At 40.5% G+C, this 24,769-nt stretch overlaps 1 protein-coding gene and 1 pseudogene across 1 annotated transcript; one reads left to right on the forward strand and one right to left on the reverse strand.

Moving 5' to 3' along the window:
* Positions 1-4,756: 4,756 nt before the first annotated feature.
* On the reverse strand, positions 4,757-23,332 carry fbxl4 (F-box and leucine-rich repeat protein 4). The gene is made up of 9 exons (XM_074684144.1): positions 23,202-23,332; positions 20,950-21,584; positions 19,197-19,533; positions 16,363-16,607; positions 15,892-16,105; positions 12,859-12,930; positions 10,550-10,674; positions 9,223-9,410; positions 4,757-8,559 (listed from the first exon to the last, which is right to left on the reverse strand). Exons 2-9 carry the CDS (start codon positions 21,444-21,446, stop codon positions 8,396-8,398), a joined length of 1,842 nt encoding a protein of 613 aa, XP_074540245.1. The 5' UTR covers positions 21,447-21,584; positions 23,202-23,332; the 3' UTR covers positions 4,757-8,395.
* Positions 13,482-14,905, forward strand: LOC141800535 (small ribosomal subunit protein uS5 pseudogene; annotated as a pseudogene).
* Positions 23,333-24,769: the final 1,437 nt, after the last annotated feature.

A 24,769-nucleotide genomic window follows, 5' to 3' on the forward strand; every position in this document is an offset into this window, starting at 1 on the left:
ATTCATTCATGATCAGCAATACCCAAACAGATCACATTCAGAGGCCTATGTTTGACAGATCTGACGTTAGGTGATCAAACACTCTGGAAGGATCCAGAAAATCTTCAAAGACCGAAGTGATTTCAAGAAAATAATCACAAAATTCCAACATAACCAGATCAAATTACGGAGAGATATTTTCCCTGCCACGGAAGAAGACAATGAAAAGTTCAAAAGATGGTCCTTGTGGATTCTGCAGAAAGGGCTTTGCTGTGTTGTTTTTATTATCTGATGTTCCAACAAGGTGTCAGAAAGTCAAATTCTTGAGATAATTAAAGGATTAAATTATCTTGGACCAACAAAAGAATGACAAACAAATCCTGTTCCAACTTTTCAGACACAAACTAAATCTTTTAATGTTTTGTACTAAACAAACTTTTGTTGTCAGAGTAAAACACAGGTGTGAAGATAATGCTTGATGTCTGTATATCTTTAAGCTGCTTCAGTTTTGTGTTGAAGTTCATTTCCATGGCTCGACTCCACACCGATTTCACCGACCTGTGAGCTGGTTTTTACAGACCCTTTAACTCCATACTCCACAGAGTCATGTTTCATCACTAAGTGCTTCTGTGAAAATCCAACACTGAAGGTGAAGGGACGTCACTGTATTATAAAAACCTGCTCAGACAAGCTGGTAACATCAGGCAGGGCATCAGCTCAAAGTGTCTCGAGATTCTTTTTCAACACAGATTTTTATCAGGTGATCAGGATTACCGTCTGCACCCTCCTCTGACTCTTTCCTGTGCAGGATACATGAAAAGAGCTTCACATGGAAACTGCACCCGTTTCATTCTGACACAGCTGAGAGAAGGCCGAGGACAGCTCACACACTGACACGGTTTAAACCAAACGCTGACTCAGCTCAGCACATTACACAGAGTATGATCAGGAGTTGAAGCAGATTTGGAGACGTGTTGAAAATTGACAAATAAAAGTGTGATTGAACATCAGGCAGAAATATCTGTTTGTTTGAAGGAACAAAAACAAACAGAGGATCTCATTCAGCTCACAAGATGTTGTTTAACATCATGTGTAACAACACAATGTTTCACTTCCATTTCCTGAGGCGTAATTGATTTTGAAAGATTGAATGTTTTTGTGACAAACCTTATTCAACCCCCCCTGAGATCTCAATCTGATATCACTGCAGAAAGTTTCCCTGTCAAACATCATGTCCATCTCAGCCTGGTGTGAAGATGAATCAGCCTTCTGTATCAATCACTGCTTCAATCTGTCTGTCTCTCTCTCCACACACACACACAAACAGAGAGAGAGACACACACACACACACACACACACACACAGATAACAGTGATACACTCACCAGCTGAATATCATTCCACCATTTGACATTGTTGTTCTTCAATATCACTCAGATGCATCGCAGCTAATTACACTTTGCACACTTAAGTACACAAATGCTCGTGTGCGTTCATTTGTAAACGAGTTATTGTTTAATTATAACTTCACATGAACTTTGCTGATCAGTGGGGCGAATCGTGTCTCCCCCTCAGCGCATAATTATTCAGGATGTAATTGCTCGGCCTGTTTGTGAAACATCCTCGTCTCCCAGCAAGGCCACCTCACGCGGCCTCTGTGCCGGGTCCTGTTAGAGAGCATCCAGGAGGATCTGGGAGGCTGCAGAGAGAACAGGACGCTTTAGACGGACAACAAGGAGTAAAGTTTACACTTTATTAAGTTTTACTGATACAACTCATGAAGCAGGGATCCTCATTAAAACTGGCTCAGAGGAGGATTTTTAGCAGAAGTTACAAACTCATCTGATTTATGGTACAGTATGGTCGTCTTTGATTTATAAATCAACTTAATCTGAGCTTGTTGTTGCTGGAGGAGCTTAAATTGAGATGATTTCCTCCTACATGTTGAATCCTCTGGTCAAAAATCAACATGCTGATATATTTCTTTACCTAAAAAACCAAAGTTTGACAAAAGCCTCTTCATATTATATAAGTTATACTTCCCTTTTTTTTGCCTTACAATAAAAGAAAACTCAGATCAACACATTTTTAAAAAATGTAGCTGTATAAGCTGAAAATTATAATTTACTGTACTATTTTAGAAACTGAAAACTGAAATCTTATCAAGTGATTTTGTCAAATTTTTAGTAGAAAATGTCTTTTTAGACTTAAAATGAGCCACATTCAACTGACTGGTCCAGAAAAAATCTCTTGTTTCAAGTTATTTAGAAAGAAAAATGAGGTCTGAATTGCTTATAACAGGTAAAAAAAATCTGCCAATGGAACAAGAGAAAAGTTACTTGTATTAAGACATTATTCTAGTGCAGGGGTGGCCAACCAGTCAGAGACCAAGAGCCACAAAAATGGCCGTGGTACTACAGAGAGCCACATCACACACGTGGTCTTACAAACACACTTCCTCTCACACATTAACAAAATGTCATGAAATGAAAATCAATACATTTCTAATTTTCAAAGCAAGGTTTACTGTGTATGTGTGTTTCAATTTGTACTAGAGAAGAGAAACTGAAACTTAAGTATCAATCCCAACTGATCCCAACGTTGGCATCCATATATATATATAGTTTAGATTGATCAGCACACCACTACTCATATCTAAATATCTTTTTCATGAATGGATCGAAGAGCCACACACCAAAAGGCAAAGAGCCACATGTGGCTTGCGAGCCACAGGTTGGCCACTCTTGTTCTAGTGTGAAGCAAATTTTCGATCAAAATTTTCTTGTTCCATTGGCAGATGTTTTAGACTTGTTACAAGTAACTCAGACCTCATTTTTATCTTTAAATGACTTGAAACAAGAGATTTTTGTGGCTCATATCAAGTGTAATAAGACAGTTTTTACTTGAAGTGAGACAAAGACACTTGATAAGATTTCAGTTTTTTGTGGTGTAAAGTGATTTTCTTTTGGAGTTTTAAAGATGCAAATTCAGGTGACTGAAAGGCTCAAGCTTCGTAGTTCATCAATTAATTTTGAATCAAAAGATGGACTTATTTTCATGTTTTTTGGCAAGAAAATAAACACAAACAAAAGTTTTCAAGGGTCACAAGTAGAAGACACATTTTTAAGAGAGGACAAAAGGTTTGAGAAGAGTATCTCTGCCATAAAAAAGGAACGACCTGTGTGAGAAAAGTTTTTCTCTTTCTTTGCACAGCATGAAAAACTCTTGCATTAACCTCTTAAGACCCAGTGTCCACAGAGTATGTGGACATTACATTTCTGCCTCTCAGACTCATAATACGTCTTTTAAAAAAAAAAAAACAACTTTGACCTGTTAGCCACATTTAGGGACACTGTGCACATTATCTTTTGGTGAAATCACAACATCACACCCATTTTAGTGAATTAGAACAACATATTTACGTACAATAACACTTACACCACATAGCAAGGTGAATTAGAAATTGCACACCATACAAAAGCTCGGGTCTTAAGAGGTTAAATCAGGGTTTCAAATCATCTGAAGTGTTGTCACATTTCTACAGTAACTAAAACACCACACGTGTTAGTCTGAGTGTTAAACAACGTTCACAGATGAGAATTAAAGCAACTTTGTGGATTCAGACGAGGCTAAAGGAATCCTGCCCATCAGTTCTCCACAAAGTTACATAAGGATTATCGTCTTTAGATGGGTTTAAGAAACTCAGCGCTGACATTCAGCATCCTTTAAAAGAAAACAAAAATAATAAGCTTCAAATTTAGAGCAGTGAGAGGACTGACAGGGATGTCTTCATTATGAGAGTCTAAGGCGAGAAACTGGAGAAGGAACACCCAGCCACATAATGATGGGTATCACAGGGAGGCCTCCCTCAGGCAGGTCTGAGGCCTGTCGAGTCCCAGCCCGAGGACGACTCAGGAGGCAGACCACAGCACTCTGCAGACACGTGTCTCACTGAGTGAGGAGGAGACTATTACTGCAGCAGCAGGGTGCTGCCATGTTTGTCAAGGTATGTTCTGGTGTCACTCTCCTGCTTTGGAAGAGAGGAGGAAAAAAATAAAGGAGTGACCTTGTACGAGGCCTCTTTCACTCTTTGTCTGTGTTTGCATTTTGATGCTGAAATTATTATTCAGGAACAATATGTCCGTACATCCATACATTCCCCCCACAGATTCATCAAGCTATGTTTGTAAGCTCTTGAAAGACAAATAAAAAGCTGCTCTAATTGCTGTGGATCCCCTCTGGATACATCAGCCTCATAGAGCAGCATGACAGCAAGAAATCAAGCTGCAGCGCCGAGCGGAAAGCCGCCGTGAATCAGGTTTGTTTCTGCACACGCACAGTGCTGGCTGCAGCAGTGGTGTTGTTGGCTGAGGAATAATCATCGGGGAGGCAGTTTAAATTAATACTTCAGCCGAGGCCGCCTCGTTCTCCGTCATTAGGGCACATTACAGGGCCACAATATACATCATTAAACCAGGCATAAACAATTCATTAAAAGGCCGTTAAGAAGACAAGCTAATGTCACATCTCTCTGTGGTATTAATAGAGTGTAAAATGGCAGAGGGTTAAGGCAAAAAGGATCATTCTGCAACCACAATCCAGTCAGTCATCCTGACTAATGGATTCAGTAACGAAGCGCTTTTTATCGCCCAATCACACCAACATGGCTTTATTTATGAAGCATCAGCAGGTCACAGCAGCACAGTTCTCCTGTTTTTGTACGTGGTACAGTCCTGAAGAGTTACAGAAAGAAATAATTACAGTATGTGTGTGTATAGAGCAGTTAATGATCATACGGCAGCTCAGAGTGCTTCACATGGCATCAACAGAAACATGGCAGAGGTCAGAAATACACACTGAGAGAAGACTCTGAGGCTATCTTTGTGGACAGTGTAGTTTCTTATAATATCCAGAGCTTTAATAAAGGAAGCACACAGACTCAGAGCTCACTGTATCAGCCTGGGTTTATTGAAAATCTGGTGAAAGTGAAGCACCCAGTTTCATCATGACAGAGGCACAATCTTTCCACACAACAGTGGCTTTCACACTGCAGCACAGGGGGCACCACTGCATGTCCTACCAATGGCACAAAGGTTGATCCAGAGTGGGAGGAGAGACGATGCATATTCATTACAGAAAAGCAAGGCCAACACAGTCATTCAAGGTACGGAGCTGAAAGAGAACAAATTGAAGCTGGGTGCTCCAGCGGTCTAACATAGAACACTTTCTAATAGTCTGCTTTAAATAATTGCTGGTCCTGACAGTTCACACTTCACATCATCACTGTGAAAGTATATCCTTCATAATATACTGAAAACGACTGCCTGGATTATATGGGCTAAGGAAATGTGATGTACGCACTTCTGAACGTCTAGTCAACCAGCTGACTTCCCCTCACTGAAGTAATGTTTGCGTCATCTGAGGGCTGATGTGTCACACCGTTTCCACATCCATTCTTTTAAAAACACCACTGAACTAACTTAAAACACATCGACTTTAACGCTCAAGTCACTCCAATGTCCAGCATTTTCTGGCTCCAACCCATAATTAGATAAGGAGGTTGATTTCTGTTTGAATTCTCAGTTTAGTCGAGTTGAGGATGATGGATCTGGAGTGGGCTTAGTCTTGTGTAGCGCCTACACAGAGCAGAGAAGCTGTCAAGATCAAGAGATTTAGAAATACAGTTTTAAGTGTGAAAATAATCCAAATGTTCCAAAAGCGAAAAAAGACGAAAAACTCTAAATACCCTAACACTTTAGTTTTCCCAGAAAACAGACAAAAATGAGTTCAAAATAACATCCCAATGAGCATTGAAAAAGACGTTACTGTTGTGTACACAGCTAGCACTGCACTGTCACGAGTTAAAACAAAAATCTACAGCTGAGTTTAGAGAGTTTCATTAGCAAGTGAGTCGATAACACACAGCTAAAACTGTTTTGTTTGAAATAAAGATTCCTTAGCTGACTTCTCTTACACAGTATAGTAATTAACAATTAAAGACTTAAAGGGGAGTGTTATTTTCTGATGGTTTTCCTTTGCTACCATTCTCAGCTGGTCTGAAGATGCAAAGTCTTTGAGCTAAGGTAAGCTAAACATGTACCAATGATATAAATCACGAATCTCTCATGACTCTGAATCTTAAAAGAAAAAAACAAACCTCCACTGCTGACATGTGTAAGGAAAATGAATTTAAATAAAGTTTCAATCACTGAGTGAAGTATAAATATCATTTTGCATATTAAGTACCCTGGCTGATGTACAGTATGGCATACGGACTGGTCAGTGAACACAGTGGGATAAAGACCAGGTTGTTGGGGTTTTACCGGTACTTTGGTTGAAAGGCAATAAAGCAAAGCAGTTCACTACAATCGATACCACATGACGACACATTCAAACAGGAGTATAAGGCACAAATACCAACTCAGAGCCTAGCTTCAAAAAAAAAAAAAAAAATTCAAGTTTCAAAAGAGAACTGCTTCTTGAAGCACTTCTGCCACATTGCAAATGTGACTTCATACATTACAAAATTAAATAGCAATAACAATGTTTTTCACAATCAAATAATTACAACATTCACACAAAAAAGCCCCAAAATCTTTGTCCAGGTTTCATCAGTGCTGTGCAGTGCTCACTGATCGTTTTTTAAATGTGTTTGTTCTTAAAGTCTTACACAGACTGCAGGTAGACCCACAGGTGACTCAGTGTGGTGTTACTGTCTGTAGAAACGTCTGGTGCTGGTGCCATTAGCACAATCAATGTAAAAAGTAATAAAAATAAAACACAAGTCATATTCAAACCCCTGAGTTACAGGAAAAAATACTGAGGTCACAGAGTATTTACACTGTCCACAGGACCCCTCACCATCCAAGGAGCTTATTAAAAGTACAGTGGCAGACAGACAGAGTGAATGAACACAGGAGGAGCATGCAACATTATGAAACCACCATGCAACTGACTCTTTAACATAATCAGTGAGCTTTAGAGATGATCTTGCTCAATATTCCCTTGAAATAAAAAGGCCAAAAAAGAAAACAACTAAATGGATAACCAGCACAACCTACACGTTAGAAAAATGATCTAATGCCTCAAACTTAACTAGAAACCTGGTTTCAAACTGCACCTTCCTAGACCCCAAAAAGTCTAACATAAAAGGATTTAACGTTGAAAGACCCTGTTTACATCATGTTAGATTTAACAGAAAGTCACCTGATTCAGGAACGTCACATCGTCTGACTTTCTCAGACTTGATCGAACAAAAACCTCAAGATCAGATGAAGAGTCGTTTTCGTGTGAGAAGCGTGTTTCACATGTGTATAAAACAGTGTTTACATGTGTTGTGACAGATATGACGGTCGCAGTGAGTTAAAACATTTCTGAGATCTTGTTCTTTTTTTTAATATTTTCATTCATTTTTCTGAGTGTCTGGTTCAGCTTCCCTAAAATCTGGATTTGCTGCCATTCTCTGGTGATTCATTTTGGTTTTTTCTTTTAATTCTCAGTGATTAAAATGTGACAGTTTCTCTGTTTCTGATTTGATTTGTTGGATGTTTGTTGTATTTTTAGCACGTGTTGACTAAGACAAATGTTCCGGTCTGATTTTTCACAATCTGCTCACTTCCTGATGAAAACTTGTTTTCTGTGAATCTCAGGCGTGAGGTGAGTTGATGGTGGGGTTTTTTTTCAGGATAACACAACTTAAGTTGTGATATCCAGTTTCAGGTTTGACTCCACACTTTCTGTACCAGCAAAATGAGAGTGGTTCACTACTTTGTTTTCACCTTTAAAGCTTCAATTAACTTCAAACACAACAGCTTCATGTATGATTTCTTTAATTCAACCTAACTGGCTTTTTGTTGATGGATGTCTTCAGAATGACCTTCAAACATCAACAAAGATTCAGACGAGGCACAGTCCAAGGCCCGGATTTCTTATCATGAGACCAGTTCTTCCTGCTGTGTGAAATATGGTTCACACTTTTCTTTCTTTTCATTGTCCTTTTAAAATGTCCCAGAGAACTGCTCACAAAATGCCTTACACTGTTTTGTGTTGCATCCAGTACCAATGTGTTCTTCTCCCCACATGTTGCTTGGCAATATGCAGCAGGTGCTTCAGATTCTAGGATGTAGCAGCTTTACATCAGTGACTTTGATTTTTAGTGTTCATAAGACAAAGTGTCTTGTTTTATAATCCTTTTGCTATGAGTCTGTAAAAGTTTGTGTTCAGTCACTTCTTGCCTGCCTTCTTTCCGGTGCAACGGCTTTGTTTTCTGACCCCAGAAAGAGATCTTGTTTGTGATACAAACACAGGGGGGTCAGAAATCTCTGTCAGCATCTGACCTGCCTCTTATCCACTTTTGGGCAGTGTACGCTGGCAAGCTCTTACTTCCTTTGGACTGTGGAGAACCAGAGGAGCCAAGGTCACTGAGTGAAGCTCTTCTTGATGGCCACATTTGGGAAGAGACCCGAGAGCTCTTGGACGACCCTCATGTCTATCTGAGAGCAGAAGGAGACGTCCAGGAGGAGAAGTTTTGGACAAGACTGGAGGAGTTTCTTCAGTGAGGCTGCACTCACTAACCGTGTACCTGTCAGGTGGGTCAGAAGAAAACAAACAGCAGAAAATGCAAAATGAAAGAAAAACCACAAAGTACAACTTCTGAATACAGAAATTTTCTTTTAAATGAGTTCCTTTTCATAGAGAGTTTTTCTAAACATTAAACTCCACAGCCCAGAAATATACTTTATGCCCATAACCTGCAAACAGATGATTTACTCCTGAGCACGGAGAGAAACTCAGCTGCTGCAGCCAACTTGTAATAGCCACAGAACTGACACTTCAGCACAGGCAGCCTGGTTAATGCGTGTAATGTTACTGAGCTGCCAAGCCTGTCACATTATGCAACTGGAGCTACAGTGTTTCACACAGCAGTTACTACTTCTGCAACTCTGCCCAGTGAGCACTATTTTATTTATGTTGACACCATTTTCATGGATTCTGTGCAGAGATCTCAGAAAGTTTTCAGATTTAAACTTTGAGTAATAAACACTGAGAAACAAGACTGATGATTAACCCTCAGGAACATGAAATCATTTATAACAGATAAATGGACAAGTCCTCATGATCAAATAATAACTGAGAGGTATCAGAAGTGATGATAACATGCTAACAGACTGCTGCTAGATACAGCAAAGTTACATGTAAGTTGCATTAATGATGAAGGAAGAAGAATCTCTGAATGAGTGCGTACCCAGTATGTCCAGGTGCTGCAGTGAGGGGCAGCTGGCAGCCAGCTCCTCTAAGTCTGAGTCACAGACGGTGCGGTTTGCAGTGAGGAAGAGTTTGCGCAGGCGGGGCAGGCTGCGGGCGAGGTTCTGGAAACATCCTGTACTGCTCTGCAGCGTGGGGCACCAACCCAGGTCCAGTTCCTCCAGCATCCTGAGCAGACATGAAAAAGAGAGCATGAAGGAACATGGGATACCTGAGCTCCTAGATTTAAATACTGACAAGAGATCCACTGAGCTGTTTTGGTCCAAAGTGTTGATTTAAGTTTAATGTTTCAGTTAAATAACTCTAAGCTGACAGTTGTTTTTTCATATATAATCAGTTAATAATGAGGAAAAAATAGTGTAACCAGACTCTAATCTTAATTTATAAAGTCTGGTAAGATGAGGGGTCTGCAACCTGCAGCTCTGGAGCTACAAGCAGCTCTTCAGCCTGCTTGTAGTGGCTCCCTCTGGCCTTGGCAAAATAAAATCAACACAATAAATAAAATGTATTTCTTAATCTAATTCTTGTCTATTTGTTTATTTATTTATTTATTTATTTATTCTATTCTATTTTGTTGCAAAGTTACTTTGGAGTTCAATATGATGCCTTTTTATCATCAATTTTAAGAAAAAAGTTTTACAAACTTGTTAACTAAAATATGCATATATGTGGCATGAAGTTAGAAAACAACAAAAAATATGTAACATTGAAAGACTTTTCCAGAACAAGCACAAAGAATTTGCTGGAAGGTACCAAACTGGAGAGCAACGAAAGAGATTGATTTTGGATCCATCCACTGAAATGAATTTTAGCATCAAATAATCCTAATTTCCAGATTATTTTTTTATGAAGCTGCTATGGCTGTTTATTCTTTGGTATACTAAAGTGGGCTAATTTTTGTTTTACTAATTTTACATAAATATGGAAAGGATTCAACACACCCTACATATGTCAGTGTTAAACTAATTTGAAAGTAGGCCTACACATGTACGCTTCACTTCTTTTTTGAGTTTTCATTTGTCATAACAGGTAAAAACAGACAAATAATAAAGTTTATAAAACTTTACAAGCTATGTTGTGTTTTTGCAGCTCCAGGCTACTTTTCTTTGGGGGAAGAGGGGGCAAAATGGCTCTTTTGATAGTAAAGGTTGCAGACCTCTTCATCTAACTGATGATCATGGTGAAGAGGTATCAGTCTTCAGATCATAGAGGTGACACACTGACAGGAATTACAATCAAGTTTAATAATTTTCCTAAATAAAGGTGAGGGAAGCACATTTTATTGCAGCTTGATCAGTGTGGTTTACCTGCAGCCAGCAACAAGCTCAGCCAGACCCCGGTCAGTCAGGTTCCTGCAGCGCCAGAGGTCCAGAGAGCAGAGTGAGCGGCAGCGAGCAGCAAGCATACTGGCCACAACATCATAGTCTTCAATCTACAGGAGAGACGGGCAGCAAGTTACATATATATTTACGTTTCGAGGCAGCGTTCACAGGACAGCAGTATGTTTCAGCCTGAGGCTCGTGGAGCTCCATATCAGTTTCAAATCTCTACAACAGCTTCCTGTGAGGAGTCTGAGACAGAGGCTTAGTTTGGTGATATTCTTTCTCCTGTCTGACAACAGGGTGTCAGGGACTTTAAGGTTTCTGCTCCAGAAATTTTTAAACCTTTAAATTCAATTTGAGTTTATTCATAGATTCCAATAAATTAGCTGTTTGCTTTAAAAAGGCATAGAAAAAAAACCAGTGAGAATTAACTGACTCCAAATTGAATTCTGTCCAAATTTCAGAAATATGGTGATGACAAAAAGGTGATAAGCTGTATCTTATGGTTTGAGGGACACACCTTGACTGGTCCAAGAGAGAACAAAGCACAGAGAGGGAGAAAGAGGGAGAACACCTTCACCAGGAAATAAATGAAACAGTCTTTCAAGAACAGATTTGTTTTTGCAAAACTGTTATTGTTCTTTGGTGTCAGGTAATGTTGGTCATATTTCATCCTTTCATCCAAAGATGAAAGCTAAGAAATGCAATTTAACCGCCACACAGCCGGTGCAGGCGGCTCTCTCATAGAAACACAGCATGCAGGAGGCTTCTCTGAGCAAGAGGTAAATGATAATAAACTTTAGTCTGAAACAGTTGAGGCTGCTGCTGCATCACCTGTGACAATGACAATGTACAGCACAATAGAGCACATGAAGACACTGTACTTATAACAATGGCTTTTACATCCTTTAATTTCAACTTAAAAATAAAAAAACATCCCTAAAACAATGACTTCCATTGATGTCAAATAAATCCTTCATGATTATGTAAAACTGTATCGTTTACGGCTGAAATACACCAGATGTGTCTGCAGTCCGTCTCCGTTCAATCACAGCAAACAGATCAAATAGGTTTCCATTCAAGTCAATGTGTCAACTTACAATGGATCTGTTGTGTTGCAGTACGTCTGTGGCTGCTCTGTCAAGTAATAGGTAATTAGGGATGGGTACTGAATTAGGTACTTTTATAGGCACCGACCGAATTAGTCAAAAGTACCGGGTACTGATTCATGTAAAATCAAAAGGTACCATGTTTAGGTACCTAAACACATCCTTGTGACTGTGAGGGAGTGGAAAAGTGGGCAATTTTTCATGCTGGACATGAACACAGTGTTGCAAGGTTATATATTAAAAGATAAATATGTTAAATCGAAAAAATAGTATGCTCTATTATTAAGCAAATCGATATTTTTACCACAAAAAGACACAAAAAAGTATCAGAAATTGGTACCATTAAGTACCGGTACCAACTGGCAGGTACCATATCGTTCCAAATGTGAAAGGTACCCATCCCAATAGGTAATACGCAGCCATCCTATTTTTGCTGGACTGGAGCTGTGACGCATAAATTCAGTGTAGGGAAAATTGAGCGGGACAGGAAGTTGCGACCGGAAACTACCTAAAAACACCCAGTGACTTTCAAAATAAAACAGATTGTGTCAAAATCAGTTTGTATTTAGCTTGACTACAATGACAAATGTACATAATGAGTGGAGCCAGACCAGGAGTCCACAGGTTTGAGGTTTTACAGCCCAACATGAATGAAGAGAGACTTATCAATGGCGTGGGAAGAGCAGGAACTCCTCAGTCTGTGACTCCAGCTGTCTGTCAGTCATACAGATTGTTGGACTGAACACGCAGCAGGTGTGAGTTGACAAATGCACTCAACACGCAACAGAACAGAGTTGGGCTGCAGGCAGATCTGGTGTATATGAGGCGTTACTGAGAAACAAATCAGCTCCATAATGTGCTGATACTCATGGTTTTGTGTGGCTTGTGTGTGCTCAGTGTCCTCACTCACTGAGCTTTTAAGTGTGTTGTAAAGTTTGGCTGAAGTCCCATCTCAAGCCAGGACTGGACAATAAAGTATTCACTTAAACTGTGCTGAGTGTCGTTATCACCGGCTTCTTCTGTTTTACACCCGAGCAGTTCATTGTTTGCAGCTACACCACTGATGTCTCACCATCTTTTAGACAAGCTGCTATTCAACAAACACACATGGAGGCTTATATCGTTAACAGTCTGTGCTCTGTTTGGACTTCTGTGAGTGTGTGTGTGTGTGTGTGTGTTTCTCACCCTCACACAGCTCCCTAGGTTGAGGTGTCTCAGCTCTATGCAGAAAGTCAGGATACTCAGAATAGCTGTTTGCTGCAGAGAAAACAAACAGTTACATGCAGAGATGTCACATCATGAATATGTTATGAAACCTGGTTTATTTCAGTTCTGCTTGTCTATAAGAAACCATGTTTTACACACAACTTAGGATACTGTGACTATAAATGTAGCCACCAATTTGCCTGAGTGTATGTTTTTACTGTGCGCTAGAATAAAGGCAACATTTCAAAACCAGGAGCATGTGGAGTCAAAGTTAGTCCAGAGTGATTTACTGTCTGCTGCCTTGTGCACTCAGTTAACACTCAGTGTATTAAGATAATTTAATATGGTGCAGCATTTCCCTCCACACACACACAGTGAGGACACAGATCTCTCTAGTGGCGCTGCAGCTTGGATGGAGATATGGGAATTCAACACTAGAACTGCCAACACATGTACCTCAGTGGCAGGAGAAAGTGTGAGACATGAAAGTGAAAGCCTTTTGTGCGTGTGCGGCTGGTGTGTGCGCTCGAGTCTGTAGCTGGCATCTTTATAAACGCCTCTCTCCGGCGAGCTAGCCATTTAATTAGAGCAGTGACAGGGTAATGACAGCTGAGATGTCAGGCTCTCAAACAGACACACAGCTCGCTCTGTGTGCCGGGGTATAAACAACCTGCAGCACGATGCCTGGCTCCACCGCAGAAACCCTACCCCTGCCTCCTGCCCACAGCGCCGCACCGAAACATGACAAACACCGAAGAAACACAGAGGAGCAAAACCAAAACACAAGACGGTGGTTTTACACGTCAGACAGGCCTGAACATGAACACGTGCAGCGTGATACTTTCAGGCCCCTGGGCTGAGAGTTGACTGAGGTCAGCTCAAAAAACAACAAGGAGAATAAACAACACCCAAAATAAAACATGTAGCTTCAGATACTGCTGCTGAGCTCACTCCTCAGATATTTGTGAGAGGTTTCATAAAGCTGTATTTACCAATAACAACCTAACACAATGTATTTGACCTCTTTTTGCTAAATGACAAGGATGGAGCATGTTGCAGAAAGGGCTTGAGCTACGATTATTTCAGAGACTCTTGGGGTTTAGACCAACCAGGGGGTCACACCTAGGATTCACATGATAAGGAGGAAGAAAAGGAAAAACACTTAAATATATTTTGGCTGTTCTTGGGGCATTTTTTGCCTTATTGAATAAGGCAGCTAAGCAGAGACAGGAAATATGGGGAGCAGTAAGTCAGGAAAGATGTGCAGAAAATGACGGCGGTAGAGGAGGTTTTCATAGAGATTTCGGAGCAGGTGGCTGTGGCTGAGGCAGAGGCCGTGGCAGGGCCGCGACGCCCAGGGTGGAAAGTCTGAGGATAAGGAGTGGGTCCTCGTCACCAAGCTGGGCAGCCTTATTAAGGACGTGAAGATCAAGTCCCTGGAGGAGAGCTACCTGTACTATCTGCCTATCAAGGAAGTCTAAGGTCAAAGACTTCTTCCTGGAATCTGGTTTGATGGATGAGATGCTCAAGATCATGCTTGTTCAGAAACAGACCAGGGCTGGTCAGCGCACCAGGTTCAAGGCCTTTGTTGCCAACAGTGACTACAATAGCCATGTGGGTCTGGGAATGAAGTGCCTCAAAGAGGTGGCCACCGCCATCCGTGGAGCCATCATCCCTGTCAGGAGAAGTTGCTGGGGTAACAAGATCGGTAAGCCCACACACAGTGCCCTGCAAGGTGACTGGACACTGTGGCTCTGTGTTGGTGCGTCTGTGCCCCTGTGCCCAAGAAGCTGGTATTGATGACTGCTTTATATCTGCCAGGGGCTGCACTACCACACTTGGCAGCTTCGCTAAGGCCTCATTTGATGACATCTCCAAGACTTACAGCAACTAGACTCCTGATCTCTGGAAGGAGACCGTCTTCACAACGTCTCCTTACCAAGAGTTCACTGACCATCTTGCCAAGGCTCACACCAGGGTATCTGTGCAGAGAGGCCAGGCTGTACAGGCTGCTGCCTCCTTTTAATTTTTATTTATTTAACCAAATAAAAATCTCTTGAGACCTGGATCTCTTTTGCAAGGGTGACCTGACCAAGACAGCTGCAGCACACATCACAATTAATAAATAGGTACAGTAAAGGGTACAGTAAAAGAACGAATAAAACAATACTTTAAAATAAATTACAGAATAAGGTGCTAGAGGTGAGTGAAAACAACAAAATCAAAAACACAGGCACTGGTCCATAGTTTTTTTTTACTAAGAAATGGAAGGCTCTCAGAGAAATGAGTTCAGACAGGTTCAGGTCAGTCTGTAAAGCATTCCAGGCATGAGGGGCAGCAAAACATTTTCCTAAACTCCTAAACATTTCATATAAAGAACTGTTGAATACGAATTCTGAAAAAGATGGTCTTTGGATCTTGAATCTTTGACATAGTCCTTTTATAAAATAAAAAATTAGATCCTTTCAAATTTAACAATTTCCGAGACTCTTTTGCAAATCAAAATGAAGGAACATCACTCTTTCTGACTCAAATACTGGTTGCAGCCTGGGACAAGGGCTTCTAAGTCGACATGACTTTATTACAGATCCCATCAAGCCTTAACGGTCAGATAAGACCAGGCAGACTGTGTTTTTAACATACATACTATAGTTTCTTTGCATATTTGAAATCATGTAAGCTAGCTGGAAGAAGCTGATAGGTGAAGTATATTGTGGGTTTCAGGCAGCGACAGATGTTTACCCAATCATGTCTTGTTTAGCAGAGGACCTACAACCATGGGACACTGATAACCACTGCAGCAAACACATTTATTAATAGGACTGTGCTGAATGCATAAAAAGAATCAGCAGGGAATGAAGACTGAACAGACAATAGCTTCAAAATGCTCTTGTTGTTTGCACACAGAGAAGTTTGATTTGCAAGCAGTGCTGAGCCTTTTAGAAACTGAAAAACGAACAAAACTTGACAAAAGACTAAGATAGAGCTTCCCTTGTGACCTGCACTGCTTACCTCTATCTTGGTCCTGTAGAGTACCAGTCTGCGGAGGCGTGTTAGTTTGGAGATGTGTGTGAAGGCTTGTGGATTGAGGCGGTCACAGGAGGACAGGTTGAGCTCCTGCAGCCCGGGACAGGTCTGAGAGATGACCTCCAGACAGGCCTCATTCAGGAAGTGGCAGCACGAAAGCTCCAGGCAGACGAGGCTGAGACCACAGGCCTTCAGGAAGCTGAGGGAAGAAAAGGTTAAGAGAGTGTCACATAAGCAACAGAAGAGAAGAATAAAAACGATGTCAGGACAGCAACTATTCCACTATTCCACAATGTGTTAGAGCAGCACGGTCACCATCTTTAAGCATTGTTCATATTTTCTTCAAGAGCAGGTAGCCTTTTTTTAATCTCACATATCTTTGATGGTTTTTTTTAGTTTTCCAAGGTTATCTTCCTGTTTTCTGATACTGTACTTGTTGCCTTTTAAGAGTCTGACCTGCTGAAGCCGGTCAGGGTGAGAGCACCGCGGTTGCCGGTCCAGGACAGGTTGAGCCTCTGAAGGAGGGTACAACGACTCTGCAGGTGTCCCAAGGAGGCGTCACTCAGCCGGCCCCAGTAGGGCTGCAGACTCAGCTGGGTGTACTGCAGTGGGTCACAACAGTGCTGGTGCAGCAGCTTACAGCTCTGGGCCAGACGGCAGAGGTCTGGCAGGGTCAGGTGGCTCAGTATCAGCTGGATGAGCTATGGATGGAAGAGGGGGAGAAGGGTTAGGGAGAGAAAGAAAGAAAGGAAGAAAAAGAGGGAAAGGAAAAAGTAGAGACAAAGCTCAGAGCTGTGATAAATCTGGTGGAGAACACACAAACATTTTATCTTAAAGGACGTTGAAGAATAGTAGAAGCTAGTGAAGAACTGAAAATAACAGAGCAGGAGTTGTTAATGTTGCCTCCCGCTGTCAGACAGATCTTAATAGTGGTTACACGGGACACGAAGCACTGATAGCAGGTTCAGCGAGGAGGTGAGACGTTTTGCTTTGCACTATGTTTGTGTGTCTAGTAAAGAGAAACAATGACTGTGCTCGTGTGAGTGTTGCAGTGAATTAACAATACACAGTGTTGAAGCGGGTATCAGCTGACAGATAATAGCTATATTGTGTTTCTGAGACAAACACACAGCGGTTGTGAAGACTGCTGTTAATGGCAGCGGTTTGGAGGGGAGATAAGAGAACAAAAATCAAGAGCGGCGCTGGTGTTTTGAAACTCGTCTCAGACAACGTGATACGTTAGTATGGCATGAAAATGACTCCAAGTCTGTGTGTGCAAACTGGATCAGGTCTCAGGTTGGTTCTGAGCCATGATGTTCATGTGGGACATGCAAAAAACAGAACATGCAAACTGAGGAGTTTGTATAAGACAAGTGGCTACAAACGTCAATGTTAGGAAACAATTAACTTTTAGCACAGTGATAATAATGTAACAGGTTAACTCATGAGATTTATGTAGTAAAGCAAAAATCAGGCAAAATTAATAAATCCATATCTAGTTGTATTTTATCAGGTGAAATACATTCTTGTGTGCTGGAGGGCATTTGTGCTGAAAAAACTTTTCAACTTACCAAAGAAAAACATATTTTTTACAGCCTATTACTCACTAGTTAGAGAATTATTTGTACTGTAATGGGTCCAAAAAGTGTTATTTCCCAGTACCTTACATAGAGAAATGCTGCTTTGTCATTGATCATTAGCAAAAGGACTTCAGTGCATTAAAATAATAAAGTGTACATGCAAACTAGGGATGGAACAGTTCACAATATTCACGGTTTGGTTCTTATCACGGTTTTGTGGTCACAGTTTTCAGTTCAGTTCTGTGTACATTGTTGTTTTTTTTTAACACCCCAGATTAGCAAATACCCCAATAATCCACTAATAACAGATTATCTTTAATCAACTCTGTCATGTATAGTCATGAAAAACATGAAAGAATGAGGCTGTTTCCCTTTTCAAACATCATTAAAACTGAGTTAAACATTGCTACTTTCAACATGCCAGCTCCTCAGTAAGGGAAGTCACTATTGGCTGTCCCATAAGTCACTAAAAGTCACTGAATGACACTGCTGTCTAATTTGAGTAATAATCCATTTACATGTGATTGTCATGGACTCTGTAGGAGAGAGAAATAACGTGGGATAGAGAAAGAAGGTAAAACACGACATCATAAATATGTTTACAACTATAAATTAATTTTCTTCTGTCCATTCTTGTTTTTTTTATGTCTGAATATCAACCCTCCTCCTTTATCTGGGCAGAAGTGACCATAATGAGACACACACTTGGTGATTCATTTGAAAACAGTTGTCTGCTCTGGAGCAGCAGGAGGAGACTGCTGTGAGTGAGGAGGACTGTCTGTCTGTGTGTTGGATAGGGGAGGGACTCACACACGCTGCTCATTGAGATCAAAACACGCTTTAACCTCAAGATTCTCCAAACTCCATAGAAGTCGCAAGAGTTGTCACCTTTAAAAAAACTTGTCAGAGAGGTCTGAAAAGTCATTAAATGTAGCGACAAACACTTAAGCTAGCAGCACTCAGTCGCGGTTTTATCCTCCACTTTCTTAGCACTGTCATCAGAGCTCACACTGAATCTAAAGAGCTCCCAGACAGCAGAACACCACAACGCCACAGGTAAGCCCTCAAACTCTGTCTTTTCTGCTCGTCATGTACACAACACACACACTTCTCCACAAAGTGTCCTGCTGTACTCCTTCGCCTCAAGTTGTGCATGCATATGATCAGGGCTATATACTCGCTTCAAACTGAGCAGTTTAATTGATGAAAAAAGAAAAACATAAACCGAGCAAAGCACACACGCCCTGAACCAAGCGAGGGAAACCAAACCGACCCGAACCAGGTGTTTTTATAAACCGTTCCATCCCTAATCCTAACTGTGAATGAAAAACTTTTTCTAGGTGAATTGAAAACATAAGCAGATAAAAGATTTAGGCTCTAGAAAACTAGTCAGCAAGTTTCGTGATAGGTGCATCAGTAAATCTTTCATACAGCTGAAAATAAAATAATCCCAATTTGTAACATGTACCTGATTTCTAAAACACCTGCTTTAAGATTATTTTTCAATTGTATTAACACTGGTGGCAACTATTTGTCATCACTGCCTGTGCAAGGAGTTGTCCCTCCGTGATGCATCCAATACATCAAGGCCAATTTAGCCAATTTAGAAATGAGCTACTGTCTAAAATAGTTCCCTCTTTCACATGAGGTACAGAGAAAATACAAAAATAAGTTTTTTGATTTTATCATGTTGTGCAAGTGTTCAATCACCTCATATGGCAGTTTGTCAAAGTACCCGTTCCCTGTCCTCTGGTGCTTGCCGTCTACACCTTGTCTAAAAGGACCTCCAACATCAGACAACTCCTCCTCGCTGTCGCTCAGATCACTGATGTCGATGACCGGCATCTTATAGAGGGCCAGCATTGGCCTCTCTTTCACCCCGCGCAGAATGACAGCATCCAGTTCAGTGTAGTAGTCCAGCAGGGAGCTGTTCACCTCCAGTCGCAGCAGGTTGGTGGGGAAGTTGATGTGCTTGATGTTTGGGGAAAACTGACGAGCATGAGGCGTCAGCATCTTTGTGGGTTCTCCTGACCACAACACCTCCCACCTGGACACCAGAAAGGAGATTCAAGAGTTGTATGGTTGGATCAGTGGGATTATAACACTGTTTGTTTGTTGTGCAAAAACATGTGGACATTGTTTCTGAGATCTTTATCTCTAAGGGTCAAAACTGGGTCAGCATTGCATCACCGTGTTAGGAAAAAAAATGGTCCTCTTAAAAACTAAATGGCTCATTTACAACTTCTGAGACTGCCAACACCATTAGGGACTATTTAGCCTCCTCTTCAGAGACTAGTGATATATGTAGCCCACCCCTCTGACTTGTGGAGGATGTGAGACACACTGAATAGTTTTAAACCAGGATTTGAACAGCCTTATCAATCAAACTTTGTAACCGATAGAGGATATTAGTTAACTGATATTCAAAATTATCAAACAAAAGTTAAAATAAGCCCAACAGTCACAGCAGCCCTTTATATTTTGGGACATTTCACACCCTGAATTGGCAGTACAAACAGGGCTGATGGTTAAAAACTACAGGGTTAGTTTTACTTTGGAAACAGAGTTCATTATAAGTGCATCCATCCATCCAAGTATTTTTCCTTTGACAAAGAGTCAGGCTTGAAATGTAGTGAAATGAATCTTGAAAAGAAAAGATGGATGTGCCCACAAAAATCAGACCTTTGGAATATGAATAATTACTAAGGTTTGGATTTCAATGATATTTTTGTGCTGTGAAGGATCATGCCCTAAAAACATGCTCACCTCAAACCCAGAGGAGAGATCTGAACCTTCACTTTGACTCACAGCTTAAACAACGCTTTAATCAGGCTGATTTAGCCAAAGTAATAATCCCCTGAATGCATTCTGAGCTGTTTTTGTAAGAGTAGTAAGAAGCAGAGTTATTGTTGCTTTTCTAGGTAGTTCTCATTTTCAATCAGCTCTGGCTTTCCTGTTTGATTAAAATTGATAGATAGAACCTTTTACAGCTGAAACTATGGTGAACATTTGACAAAGATAATGGTACCAAAACTTCACTCAGAGCCTACCCTCAGCTTTATTGAACTTAATTTTCTATCCACAAGGAATGACAAGTAAAATGTGTAAACTTTTCTATCAGTGGATCAATGCTACTCTGCTTACAATTTCTTTTAGACTATTAACACAAGTGGTGGTGCTTAATCAGGCTAAAGTTTTTAACTTTCAGTTTTATTGTTAGAAACTTGAGTATCCTCTACATAGTCACTGAAAATAGCAACGCTTTCTGAGTTAGTCTTCACATTACTGACAGAGCAAACCAGACCCGCCTGCCAAGAAAATATAGAAAACAACTGAAACTGGACTAAAATGTTAGTAATCAATATGTTCAAGTGTAATAATTCAAGCCACAAACAGTGTGTCAAATAATGTCAGTTATTTTACAAAGACTAAAATCATTTCTCGAGGACAGAGTTGTTTGTACCTGACATCAGTTGCTGGGTTCTGGGAAAAAGGGTTGTGAGAGCAGGCCAGAATCTGAACGATGGCTCCTGGGTAGTAAGTCTCGAGCACTTCCACTGCTGTGGGGTAGACAGGCTCCTCAAAGCCCAGCTCAATATAATCCTGGCTGTAAAAGCCTTTAGGGGTGCGGCGGAATGGTGGCGGGGCACTGGCACATTGTTCCCACCATTTCCCATAGGCCCTGAACACAGCCGTCTGAGTGAAGTCCCCTGAGCTGGGGTAGACGTTGGGTACCCCGGCCAGGTTCCACATGGTGTAGGACATGCTATTCTCACTGCCATAGTGGGAGCTGAAGTCAAGAACCTCCTTGGCATATTGCTCCACTTCCACACTGACTGGCAACACCGCACGCTGGCCAGATTCCACAGCCCGCCGACTGGTCAGAGCTTCACCTCGAGTCCCACTCCTGGAGCGTCGCCGCAGACAGATATAGTAAAACATGCTCAAGAGGGTTAGCATAGGGAATCCTGGGGCAGATGAGGGTAGCAGGGAGAAACAGAGACTAACGGGAGGAAGACCCTCCACCTACTGGAAACACACTGGCTCTGGGGTTGAGGGTGTAAAAAGCGCAGGCTGAGGCCCAGTTGCATGCATGACCTGTAGGTTAGGCAGAGACAAACAGACATAAGTGACAACAAGGGAAATCTGAGACACCACACAGAAAACTCCAGCTCAATACCTCAAAGGAAACCCCTTTGAGAGGTAACACCTGAACAGATTAAAGTTGTTGATAGTGTGTCACCAACATGTCCAAGACAAATTTTCATAACAAGGAAAAATAAACACCTGACCACTACCTAAGAAATTATTGCCCATTTTAAGCATTAACAGGACATCTATCAGGGTAATATGCAACTTATGATGAGGATTTACTGACTAGAGCTGAAACGATTCCTCAAATGATTCGAGGTACTCGATTACAAAAATTACTCTAGTAATTTTCTCCTCCTCAAGGAATCGTTTAATTTGAAAAAAAGATGAAAGAGTGGTATTTCAAATAGAGCTGAGGCCATATTAAGAGAGTTTTCAGACCCCTCAAGCTACCTCTTATACAAAATAGCAACTAGCAACAAATCTAGCTTCTTTTCTGGAGTTCTGCAACATTTGGTGAGATGTACAAGGCACAAAAAATGTGTCAAAGTGTGTTTACAAATTTTGGAGATACCAAAGCAAGTGCTCTTATTGACATGCTGTATCAGAAAATTCTATTTCTTAAAGAGAAAAAAATAAAAATCGAAAATAAAAAATACAAATCGATAGCTGCAGCCCTATTACTGACTGCAACATGAAGCCTGGGCAACTCTCAGCTACAGCATGAGCAAGATAGTGATGCTGCTCATCATCTATCACCTACTATCTCTTATTTGTACAGCATTTTTTTAAACAAAATTTAACAATACTGCTAAGCATGTTTATCAAGTAAAGTAAAAAATGCTGAATTGTCAGCAACCAGTCAAGTTATAAAGCCAAAGGCTGAGTACTACAAGTGTTGAATAGCTGCTTTACTGAAAGATTATTTCAGTTCGAGACAGTCAGGTCTGACAAGAACGAATAAGGAAATAAACAAAACAACAGGACCTCACTAACATAAAAAACTTGAAACACGCTTGTCATACTGATCATTCCAACTCCAAAATAAATAGAGCTAACAAAACACCTTACGGTACCGTGCAGCAGTCATAACAAAAAAAAAAAGAATATCTAAAAAGGAGAACTGGTACCAATAGGTGAAGCGCTATATATCCGAAAAACTCTGTAGCTTTTCAGTAATAGTTCGTGCCATTAGTGATACTACAAAAGAGTTGACTGTTGAGTATTACACGTCTATCAAGACGGACAGGTCCATCGTGTCACCATACTCGCCCGTCTTTAAAGCCCATTTCCAATTTTACGTCAACACAACACTGACATGAAAGTAGTAAACGTCAAGCTAGCTACAAGGAAACTGTTGCTTCATTGAACCCCGTGTTCCGTAAACAATAAAACGACTGTAGGACAAATGCGCGAACCACTATAATCTAATAAATGGAGCCGTTTCTTCAGCTCTATGTTGATGTTGTTTTCTCTATCAGGGTTAAACAGCTGAGGTTAGAAAGCTAGCGTTAGCCAGTTAGCCTGCTGACAAGCTGAGCTGTCAAAACACAACTGTTAGCTTCAGTAGCTAGCTTCTATAAATATGACAAACACAGAGGACGGTACAGAGTTTAAATTTACGGTAAAGGTAGGTCGAAGTATCCATTCATGGGTGGTAATCTTCTTGTTCCCAACAGGATAACTAAAGGATACCGTTTTGTCAATCACAAACTACATTCCTGCCGTTCTGCCTCGTGATGCCTTCATGGACAGTCTGGTAAAACAGGGTTTCATGAAATGCACTTTTTAATGTTTTATATAGGACGAAAATGTTTCTTTAAATACCACAGCTTTTATTGTGTATATTTTTTTAACGTCAAATTTATAAAGTAAACTTGTTCTCTATAAGACCCTGCAATCAGCTTGAAACAGCATCTCTAATTAAAAAAAATACACACTATTTTTAATTGAGGAAAATGTATTCCCAATTTACCATCGTATTATAAGGTATACCTTATTAAAATGTTTACTCTGCCTGTTTTTTTCTATGGGCACATCAGAAGTGGACAAGCATTCTTACAGGCTATGCCGCAAAAGTCTGATATTGGACGGAGGGGCATTAAACGCCACAATAGTTCCGGGCAACAAAACATCAACATCCGGTCAGCATCAGACATGTTGATTTGTTCTTGCCAAAAATGTTCAAAAATCTGTACAAGGATCTTAGGAGAGAATGGAAATATCATATAGTAACGGTGAGATACTTGTTTATGGTTATTTCCTGAAAAACAATAACAAAGATTGTCATTTTATCATTAAAAGTAGAGAAGTAATGGTGAAGCTTAAGTGTTGCATACTTCATAGTGCATCACCCCAACCCCAACTTTTTAGTGTTCTCAAAAACTTTTTATGTAACTCTGTCACCCACAAAGTCTCACCGTGCTCCTGTTCTCTGTTTAAAGGGAAAGTCAGACACCATTTGTGTCCCCTCCAGGGAAATCATTCATTGTGGCTATGCTATCAGAGGAATAATGTGATTTTAAATCAAAATGTTCTTCATTCAAAATAGAAAATATTTACAATTCTGTTTCAATGTCCAGTGCTCTTTCCTGTTTGACAAGGTAACCTCAGTCCTAAACTGCCCCTTCTGGACCAGAGAGGGAAAGTTGTTAGAAAGGACAAACCCAAATCATATTGTTTGTTAAGCCCAGCAGAACTGACTCAGAGGGTAAGAAGCTGGAATGAGAAAAGACCCAACTCAGAGACTGACCCTAGCTGGAGGCAAAATCTCTTAGGTATTAAAAATCAAAAAAATATTATTGCTGTGATAAAAGTTTTGTCAATTAAAAGTCTCCTTTAACTAATCTGCACTAGTATTGAGTAAAGGTTACATAAGCCTTTAAAACTTGATGCTTAAAATTTGCATACCCTGCCAGTTTTTGTATGGTGTGGCTGCACTCTCAGTGGTCTTGTAGTGATCATGTAAAGTAGTTTTGGTTCATAGTAAAATACTTGAAGAAAACATAACAGGTCAGTTAAGCAATTGCTGACATTAACATATTAACATCTGCAAATATTTATATTTACCTTATTGTTTTGTGTCAATCAGTTGAACAGTTTTGTATGAGGAAAATCTTTGAGATTAAAAAAATGCTTTTTGACTAGTCAACAATAGAAAAAAAACTGAAGGTGTAAAGTGGAATCATCAA

Source organism: Halichoeres trimaculatus, unplaced genomic scaffold, assembly GCF_033239565.1.
Source record: "Halichoeres trimaculatus isolate MK-OKI-2021-1 unplaced genomic scaffold, fHalTri1.1 fHalTri1_scaffold_12, whole genome shotgun sequence".
Taxonomy (NCBI): domain Eukaryota; kingdom Metazoa; phylum Chordata; class Actinopteri; order Labriformes; family Labridae; genus Halichoeres; species Halichoeres trimaculatus.

Excerpts from the sequence above, each read along its gene's own strand:
- fbxl4 (XM_074684144.1), bottom strand. The coding sequence starts at position 21,446 with ATGCTAACCCTCTTGAGCATGTTTTACTATATCTGTCTGCGGCGACGC. Across the intron at positions 10,675-12,858 it reads ACCTAGGGAGCTGTGTGAGG|ATTGAAGACTATGATGTTGT; the intron begins GTGAGAAACACA and ends TCTCTCCTGTAG. Across the intron at positions 8,560-9,222 it reads GCAGCACCTGGACATACTGG|GTACACGGTTAGTGAGTGCA; the intron begins GTACGCACTCAT and ends CCCACCTGACAG.